The sequence below is a fragment of the Petaurus breviceps genome, unplaced genomic scaffold (assembly GCF_028583685.1).
Source record: "Petaurus breviceps papuanus isolate PSGF00001 unplaced genomic scaffold, PetGlider_PUasm1.0 185, whole genome shotgun sequence".
Taxonomy (NCBI): Eukaryota; Metazoa; Chordata; class Mammalia; order Diprotodontia; family Petauridae; genus Petaurus; species Petaurus breviceps.
In genome coordinates, this window is record NW_027185797.1 from 25,477,320 (window position 1) to 25,486,889 (window position 9,570).

Genomic DNA, 9,570 nt, shown 5'->3' on the forward strand with positions numbered 1-9,570 from the left:
AGAAATGTGAATCAAAATAAATCTGTGGTTTCACTTCACAGTCTGCAAATTGGCAAAGATGAGTCCGTCAATAAACATGCATTAAACACCTACTACATGCCAGGCACTAAGTGCTAGGAATATAAAAAAGGCAAAAGTCTGTCTGCCCTCAAGGAGTTCACAATCTAATAAGGAAGAAAACAAGCAAACAAAAAAAATTTAAAAGCTACATACAGAAAAAATGGTAAATAAGAGAGGGTAGACACTAGAACTCAAAGGGATTGAGAAAGACTTTCTGTGGGACATGGGATTTTAGGTGGAACTTGATGGAAGTCGAGAAAATCAGGAGGTAGATGGGAAGCAGGGAGTAACCAGTTTGAGTGCAGTGGTAATGTGATCAGACCTGTGCTTTAGGAAAATCACTTTAGTCACTGAATGGAGGATGGACTGAAGTGGGGAGAGACTTGAGGCAAGCAGCCCCACTAGCGCCATTGCCATAATCCAGGTATGAGGTGCTGAGGGCTACACTAGAGTGAGGGCCATGTGACATGGGGGCTCACATTAGAGATGACACGGACAGGTCTTAGTGCCATACTGAACTGGATGACTGCTAGGTTGTGAGCCTGGGGGTCTGGGAGGATGGTGGTGCCCTCTACAGTTACAGGGATAGTAGAAGATGGGGAGGGTTTAGGTGGAGAGAAAGAGTTCTGTTTTGGTCTTGTTGAGCTTAAGATGTCTCCTGGACATCCAATTTAAAATGTCTGAAAGGCAGTGGCAAGGAGATGCAAGATGGGAGGCTAGCTTAGCAGCTGGGGCAGAAAACTACCTTTGAGAGTCATCAGCATGGAGATGGTGGTTAAATCCATGGGAGCTGATGAGATCACATAGTATAGAAGAGGGCCCAGACAGAACCCCCAGAGGCAATGACAAGGAGGTTAACATATGATAAAGAAGCCATTGAGGGGCTGCCAGGCAGCTCAGCGAGTAAGAGCACCGGCTCCAGTGTGGCTCCAGTGTGGCTCCAGTGTCGGGATGACCTGGATCAAATCCGGGCTCAATTACTCAGCACCACACCCAGAAATAACTGGCCATGTAACCTTGAGCAAGTTACTTAACCCCGATTGCTTAAAAAAAGGGGGGGGGGACAAAAATGTGAAATTCAAGGAATTGTAGAATTGAATCCTGTAAACTAAAAGGAATCAAACAAATAAATAAATAAAAATAGTGAGTCCCAACCAAAAAAAAAAAGTCATTGGCAAAAAGAAAGATTTCACCTAAACTATTCACACAGCACTTTTTTTTTTTGCTTTTTAGAGGGCAGTTGGGGTTAAGTGACTTGCCCAAGGTCACACGGCTATTTTTTGTGTTAAGTGCTGAGGCCGGATCTGAACCCAGGTCCTCCTGACTCCAGGGCCAGTGCTCTATTTACTGCACCACCTAGCCGCCCCCTCACACAGCACTTTTTGTAGTCACAAAGAATTGGAAACAAATGAGCGTGATATCCACTGACTGGGGAATAGTTAAACAAAACGGGGTCCTCGAATGTGATGAAATGCCTCTGGGCTGTAAGACGAGAGCAGATTTGATCTGGCAGTCCCCTGTACCATCAATACCAGTGGCCTCCAGAATAAAACTGACATTCCTGTTTCTCTCTTCAAGCTTTTTTACAACTTTTCCCTGACTCTTTCCAGCCTCAGTATTGTGGTCTCCCTTCCCACACTCTGCAATTCAACCAAACCAGGCTTCCTCCTCAGGTGGCCAGCCATTGCAAGCACAGACCCTCCTGGTCCCCACCTGCCTACATGCAACACCTTCTAGAGGAAGCCTTAGTGGAGTCCCTCAACTGCCCATGCCCTCTCCAAGCTACCTCGGAGATATTCTCTTAAGGTGTATTCTGTATTATTCTATTATATTAAGGTCTCTTATTCTCTTAAGGTGTATTCTGTGCATCTTCTCCTTACCGCTCTCCCTCAGGATATAAACCTGAGTTTAGGGTTTTCCTTCATCTCAGATGCTGCAGTAGGAATCTAGCACAGAGCCTGGGGCAGCTAAGGGGCACCACAGCTAAGAGTACCAGGCCTGAAGGTAGAAGACCCATTTACTCAAGTCCCAATGCTGCCTTGGACATTTCCTAGCCATGTGACCCTAAGTCGCTTCACCCTATTTGCCTCAATTTCCCCATCTGTAAAATGAGCTGGAGAAAGAAATGGCAAACCACTCCTGTATCTTTCCCAAGAAAGCCTCCAATGGGGGCAGAGCCAACTCAATGACATACTGTATATTTTTTAACATTTTTTTTTTTCCTTTTTTGGAAGGCAATTGGGGTTAAGTGACTGGCCCAAAAGTCACACTGCTAGTATGTCTCAAGTACCTGAGGTCAAATTTGAACTCAGGTCCACCTGACTTCAGGGCCAGTGCTCTATGCCACCTAGCCACCCCCTTTCTATCTGGCTCTGAATAAACTTGGTTTATTGGGAGTTCTAACACCTCTGCTCTAAAACAATCACCACCACCTAGTCTCCCCTCTTCCTAGCTGGGCCCCACTGTCTGGAACTTTCCTCAACGCCACTCCCAGCCCACTCTCCGACAATCACTGGCCTCCTCCATAGCAGCTCAAATCCAACTCCGACAAGTCCCTCCTGATCTCGATCCAACATTAACACCAGACCCGCTCATTTGTACATAGTCGCACACCTCCGAATAGAAGTCCTGGAAAGTAGGGACTTTTGTCTGGATTCCCAATGCTAACTTGTCCTGTGACTAGCATTTTATTCAGTAACATGCACTCTTCCTGACCTCTTTTTAGGGTTTTCTTGGCAGATACTCGAGTGCTTTGCCATTTCCTTCTCCAGCTCGTTCTATAGATGAGGAAACTAAGGCAAACTGGGTGAAGTGACTTGCCCAGATTCCCCCTGCAGGTCAGTGCCTGAGACTGGATTTGACCTCATCTGTCTTCCTGACTTCCAGACCCAGTGCACCAAACTAGTATAGACCAGGAATTAATATTAAAGATTTATCTGAAGGGTATTTTAAGAGATGGTCCAATATAGCCGGACACTGAACAGATCAGCCTTTACCCTTAAAGCCCCATCTCAGATGTGAACACCAGGCACCAGCACACACCCATCACCAAACAGCACAACCTTTTTTTTCCCTTTGTGGTCACTCTAATAAACTCAGTAACCTCGAGAGCCTGAGCTGTGTGCATCCTCCTCTGTCCAGCTCCACTCAGGATTAATACACACTGGGGTGAATCTGTCTGTGCTCAGTTGGATGAGCTGGGATCATAACTTTAGAGGTAGAAGTGGCCTGATTTGGGGGTGAGGAAATTGGGCCAGAGAGTACTTACTTGCCCAGGATCATACAGATGCTAAATGGCAGAGCTGTCATCTGAATTGGGGTGACAAAGGCTGGCTCTCTGTCACATGGGATTCAACTCCAACTCAACAAAGAACCATCCAGACACTAGGTGTATAGGAAAATCTTTATTTGATTTTGGGCAGCCTCTTATTTTTTGGCCTTCGGAGCAGCAGCTGCTTTCTGGGCGGGTGCCTTCTGGGCAGGTCCCTTCGGAGCAGGTCCCTTCTTGGCTGGGACCTTCTGGCCAGAGGCTTTCTGGCCCTTCTGGCCCTTTTGGCCGGGAGCTGCCTTCTGGCCCTCAGCCTTCTTTGAGGGGATCTTCTTGGCAGAGACCTTAGTAGCAAGTGCCTTCTGGGCAGCTCCCTTCTTGGGAGACCCCTTCTGGGTGGATGCCTTCTGGAGCTTCTTCACTTCATGCTTGATAATTCTGTTTCTCTGAAATAGAATGTGACAGAAATTAGCTGCTTAATCGATGTTCAATGAGTCCCCATTTACACACCCAAATGTCCTTGGCTCACCCACCATAAGCAGACAGGAAGGATCCTGTTAAATCCTGACTGTGTTAAAACCAGCAGAGATAATACCAGGTGACCAACTTTGGAGTCAGGATGTAAACAAAACCAAGGGTGAAAAAAGGCTAAATCCCAACTAAGGGCAAACTTATTCCAAGCAGCAGCTGACCTCTCCAAGGTCATTACAAGAAAGAATGTTACTGAATGATAAGAAATGTGAGTAAGGTATGTGAGCAAAGGGACTCTTGGAATAAATCTGCTATCATGTGAACACAGTCTTTTCACAGACATGCAATTCAGTAACATTTTAAAAGGCAGACTTAGTTCTCCTCAGGAAGCACCAGGCTCCTCCCCCATCTAAATTCCAATGGCACTGCTCATCTCTGAAGATCAGGTGGGCTGCTTCCTTTGACAAGCTTTATTTAGGATGGTGGGAAGACCCTCAGGGCACATGAAAATCCGGAACATCAAATGGCCTTGACTAACAGGTGCTCCCCTCATCCTTTTCAGATGAAGTAACCACAAGGCTGGCAGTTTCTGGAGCTTCTCCCTCCAAACTCTACCGTCCTTGAACAAGGCTGTGCACTGACGTCCCTGACAAAGAAATTACTTTAAGAACATAAAAACTTCTCGCATACCATTTTCTTGGCCTTCATGACTTTGTACCGGTCAAAATCTGTCATCTTGGCTTTCTGCAGAGAAAACAAACATTAATCCTTCTGCCCTTCAAGACGTCACAAGAGCACTTTACATCCCGCCTGACACCCAATCAATACCCGTTCTCTGGCTTCGATCTTCTTGGCCCATCGTGTGGCTTTCCATTTTGTATTGATCTTTTCCTTCTCCCATGCAGCCCGGACATACTTCTGACGGGCACTACGAAGAGAAAAACAAAATCAATCAATACTCCAGACCTGGTGAAGTGACATTAAACTATTCCCAGCCTTGAAGCTACAAAGCTCTTTAGCTGGAGGTGTGCTTCAGGCTAAGGAATATGTCCTTCATTTTAGCTCAACAGTTGATTAAGTATCATTTTATACACCCAAGTTTGGAATCATGAGAGTAAACTTTAAAAACAAACTCCAAAATATCCTTCTGGTCCCCCGGGAGCCCCTTGCTGGTCAAAAGAGATGCATGTTCCCTAAAGGGGCTTGATCAGCCAGCTGATAAATGGCAATATAGCCTGAGGCTTCTGACAAAGCTAAAAGAGGGCTATGTCTAAGTGCCTTCTAGGGTGTGTGTGAGGGTGTGAGGGCGTGTGTGTAATGAGAAATGAAACGCTATCTTCTGACCTAGACACATAAGCAAAAGGAAAAGGCTGTGCTGTTGTTCAGGCAAAACTCAAGAAAAATGACCATTCGAAGGGAGCCAAACCTAGTAGAAAGGGGCCCTGGGTCTGGACATGTGCATCTGGATTCAGCCACTGCTACTTGTCAGCTGTCACTTCCCCTTCTTGCTCATTTCCTCAGCTATAAATTGGAAGAACGATCTTATCCCAGCAACTATAATCCCAGGAAGACTCCTAAGCAGGACTGCCCCACTGGCAGAAATCCATTCTCACTTTGTTCCTGAAGGTCTAAAGGTGTGCAGCACTGCTGCACCAAGTCAGCTGCTCTTAGGGTACAGCTGTCACCCGGGACAAGGGGGGAAATCAGGAAGATACCAATGACAGCAGAGGCCAGGCCTGGGCCCTCAGCCTTCACAGCCACTGGAACCTGGCCGGGACATCCCAGTCCAGGCTGCAGTCTCCTAGAGCCCCAAATAATCATCACACGTATGTCTAGCATGTGCTTTTCTTCATGTTTTATGGTCTTTCAGAAAGTCTGAGTAAATACCAGCACGCCGCTAAGAAAAGGAACCCAAAACCCTGCAGTGTTACAGCAGCCAAAGACCTAAAAACAAACATTACCATCTCCAGCATTTAGGCCCTAAGACATTAAGACTACATTAAATATGTACAGTTTAAAGTAACTAGACATATTACTGAAGAGAAAAACAAATTTTCCTAAGTTCTTTGAATTAAAATGGACAAACAGTTTACACAAGCAGAAGAAAGTCACCTGTGTGGGAACTTGAGCACGAAGTCTGTGAGCTGCATACACTTAAACGGCATGGCCTGCCTCCTCACGCCGCTGCAGGGGCCATCAACCAAAGCCTAAGACAAACAGGGCACATCCAGTCACAGCTCAGGCCCAGCAGTAAAAGGCACAGGAATATTAGGGGAAACAGAGAGGCCCAAGCTCTGCAACTCTGGGTCTGATGGCCACAAAAGTGCTCATTGTCCAATAATGCTCCAAAGAATAGGAATTACAACCCAACATACTGTTACAGGAACAGAACCATAACTTCCATTTCTTCTGTATTTTCCACAGTGGGCACTCAACATTCACTCAATGAGTCAGAAACATACGACAAAGACTTTAAATTCACTGAGTTTAGAAGGCCAAGGGGCACCATAATGCACTTCTAGGCAGTCAAGTCAGATCATGCTGTGGATAACTCACACTTCAAATGCCCCAACTGGCAGCTGATGATATGCAGTCAAAGAATGGGCACTAACTGCAGCACCAGCCGAGTCTGACACAATTATGTTAACCCCCCCCCCAAATCACCAAGTGTAATGAAGTGAACAAGAAATCTACTTACGATTCCCTTCTCCAGATCAGGCAAAACACTATTTACTTTCTATTATTTCACAAGCTAAAGATTTAAAGCCCACTTAAGTGCTTAATAATAATGACAGCTAATATTTATAAAGCACTTACAGGTACCTCATTTGGTCCTCACAACCCTTCGATGCAGGCACCATTATTACCTCCATTTGCCAGATGAGCACTTATTATACAAAAATAATTCCATTAAGTGCTGGAACACAATGTTTTTTAAGCAACAGCCTCCACTGTCAAGGATCTTCCAATCTTCTAGACAGATAAGTCCGATACTAAATGAACATGATGAGAGCAAAGCATCCTTTCTAAGTGTTCCAGGAGAATCCAAGGGAGAGGGACAGATGGACAGATCAAAGAGGGTTAAGGAGATGGTACCTACCCTGGGAACTGAAGTTCTTGGGGATTTTGACAGAAGTGAGATACCTGAAGGAAGGCATGGGAATGTAGTGGGAGACAGAAGGCTGAGGCGAGAAGCAGATGAAAGTAATATGAAATGAAGCTGGAAAGGTGGCATTGCAGAGGCATTAATTCCAGAGTGATTTTATTCTAAATGCATCATGGAAGATGTGTGAGCAGCGAACTGACCTGGTCAGATCTGTGTTTATAAAATACCAAGGTGAGAGCAGGTAAGTGTAGTGACATGTAGTCAGAGCAGGACGGATGGATCAGATTTGCCACCTCCTGTTTTATGGATTTGTATTTGACTTCAAAGTATGGTTCTGTGTGCGGTTTCTCTTCTCTACTAGATGCTAAGTCACATTTACCTTTCTACCTCCCCTGCCTTTATGCCAAGGAGACAAATAATGAGTTATTAAAGATGGACTAATCTGTAGGCCTTATAACTCGAAATACAAGGCACCTGAAGTTGTCCTCAGCTCTGTGGTCCAGTATTGCAAACTGTGCTGGATTTGGGGTCAGGACATTCAAAGCTTGCCTCAGACACTGTGTAATACCTGGGCAAGTCACTTATCCTGCATCTACCTCAGTTTCCTGAAACAATGGAGATAACAACAGTGCCTACCTCCAAGGATGACTGAAGATCAAATGAGACAAATCATGTAAGACACATGGCAAAATGTTAAAAATACCAACATTCTGTGTATTCCCTACCGTTCCCAATACAATAAAGTGGTGAATATTTGTTAAATGATGATCAACTTTACAAAGTAACACTGGTTCAGAATGTTGTTGAGAAATCATTAGCATGAAGACAGACCTCAATTCTAGCCCTAAGTCAGGTTGGTGACTTTGGGCACATCCCTTACCCTGTCAGGAAGACACCCCTCCCCCCTTAAAGTGGTGTCTGCTGTACAACCACGGATAAAGCAATGTTCTGGAAACACTGGGATGAAGCCATGAATCAGATTTCCCTCAAACCTGGGTCACACACAGCTGACTGCTCCCCCAGGGGCTCCAGCCTCTCTCCTCCCTGATGACTGAACCTGAGGTCACCTACAGTCTGCTTCCCTTCTTCTAAAGGTTCAAATCCAGCTTCCAGCACTTGAAACCACCAGACTGGCCCAATACAATCACCTTTTCTCAATTCTTCTATTCCTCATCTCTCTACATGCCCGACCAGGTCAGTTTTCCCCTCCTCCTTCGCATCCAGGTCAAGCCTCTCACCCTAAGTGGCCCTCGTTGTCTGTCCTGGGCCTTCTTCTCCCTCTATCATTTCACTTCTTGATCCCATCAGCTCCCGGGATTCAACTGGGGGCCCCCAGCTGCCCCCTCCCTGCTCTCCAGTGAGGAGCCGAGCGCTGCCACTAAGGCCCCAGACACCCCCGCACCGCGCAGGTCCGAGCCCTCCTCCCCAGGAGCAGCTCTTCCCCTCCTCTGTCCCCGCAGGCCTCCTGCTTCCCCCCACCTCCCTGCCCGCTCCGGCTCAGGCACCCACCCGGTTCTGGTCGATCACGTCCACGATGGCCACCAGCTTGCCGGCGTGCGGCCCGAAGGAGATGTAGGCCACGCGGCCGATCTCCACATAGCGCTTGAACACCTGCGGGGGGAGAAAGCGGAGCTGTGGCGACAGCACGCCGGGCCTGACCGGAGCCAAGGGGGCTACAGCCAGTCCGGGGCTCGGACATCACCGGAGGGCTCGCTAAGCCTGGGCCCCTCCTAAAGCACCCGGCTCAGAACCCCCGCCCCCGGCCTCAGTTTCCCCACTGGTAAGCAGCCTCCCACTCCGGGCCGTTCCTGGGGCAAAGCTGCTCCCTGGAAGCACCCGCCCCCCCGGGCCCTCGGGCAAGGACCTGCTCCTCTCCCCGGCAGAGACCGAGGCTGGGAGAGGACCGCCTCCGAGGCCCCTCCGATCCAGCCCGGGCCTAGCGAGCTTGGAGGTGACCCCAGCAGACGGAGCTCTTCGAGGTGACAGCAGCAGGGACTGATAGCCGCTTGCACCGCGCGTCCCCGCTTTGGACCTCAGCCCGGGGGTCCGCATGGCCGGAGAGGGGAGCCATATAGAGGCTCAGGCAGCCTGGCCCCGCGCAGGCGCAGCACGTCGCGGGGCCCCGCGCAGGCGCCCTGCGCCCCGGCCGCGGCCCCGACCTCCCCTCACGCGCCGGGAGCCGGGAAGCCCCCCAGGTCCCGTCGGCCCTGCCGCGGCTCCGGGCTCTCTCCCACCATCAGCACCCTTCCCGCGGCTGCCTGCTGGGTTGTTGGAACCCGACGCCCCCACGACCGACCCGGTGGCAGGTCCTCCCGAGCCCCGAGGCCCGGAGCCCCAGCCCGACCCTACTCACCATGTTGGCGGCGCTGAACGAGAGGAAGGGCCTGCAAAGGACTGCGCACGTGCAGAGCGCAGCTCCCGCCCCACGCCGGCAGGCGCGTACAGGAGTCGTAGTAGACGCTGATTGGCTAAGCGAACGCACGCGCAATGTGGGGAAAGCGCCTCTGGCCCGAATGGGCGGGGTAAGTCTGAAATATCCCTTACAACACCCAGGAAAGCGATGACTGGGCGTGGTACTGCGGTTGCGCGTGCGCACAAGGAGCCCCGGACCTTTCCGCCCCTGCGTGGACAACTACATGTGACTTCAGAGAGGTTCAGAGCGTTC

General features: G+C 49.0%; 1 protein-coding gene across 2 annotated transcripts in view; it reads right to left on the bottom strand.

The window, feature by feature from the left end:
- Positions 1–3,449: 3,449 nt before the first annotated feature.
- The window catches only part of RPL14 (ribosomal protein L14), a 264,687-nt gene continuing 258,566 nt past the window's right edge, over positions 3,450–9,570 (bottom strand). The window contains exons 2-7 of one of the 2 annotated variants that reach the window (XM_069088627.1): positions 9,259–9,281; positions 8,415–8,516; positions 5,912–6,006; positions 4,628–4,727; positions 4,490–4,543; positions 3,450–3,774 (exon numbers count right to left, since the gene is read on the bottom strand). In XM_069088627.1, coding sequence (XP_068944728.1) covers positions 3,487–3,774; positions 4,490–4,543; positions 4,628–4,727; positions 5,912–6,006; positions 8,415–8,516; positions 9,259–9,281 — 662 coding nt within the window. In that variant the 3' untranslated portion in view covers positions 3,450–3,486. Of the gene's footprint in view, positions 3,775–4,489; positions 4,544–4,627; positions 4,728–5,911; positions 6,007–8,414; positions 8,517–9,258; positions 9,508–9,570 lie in introns of those variants that run through there. The other variant, XM_069088628.1, reaches the window with a different exon arrangement.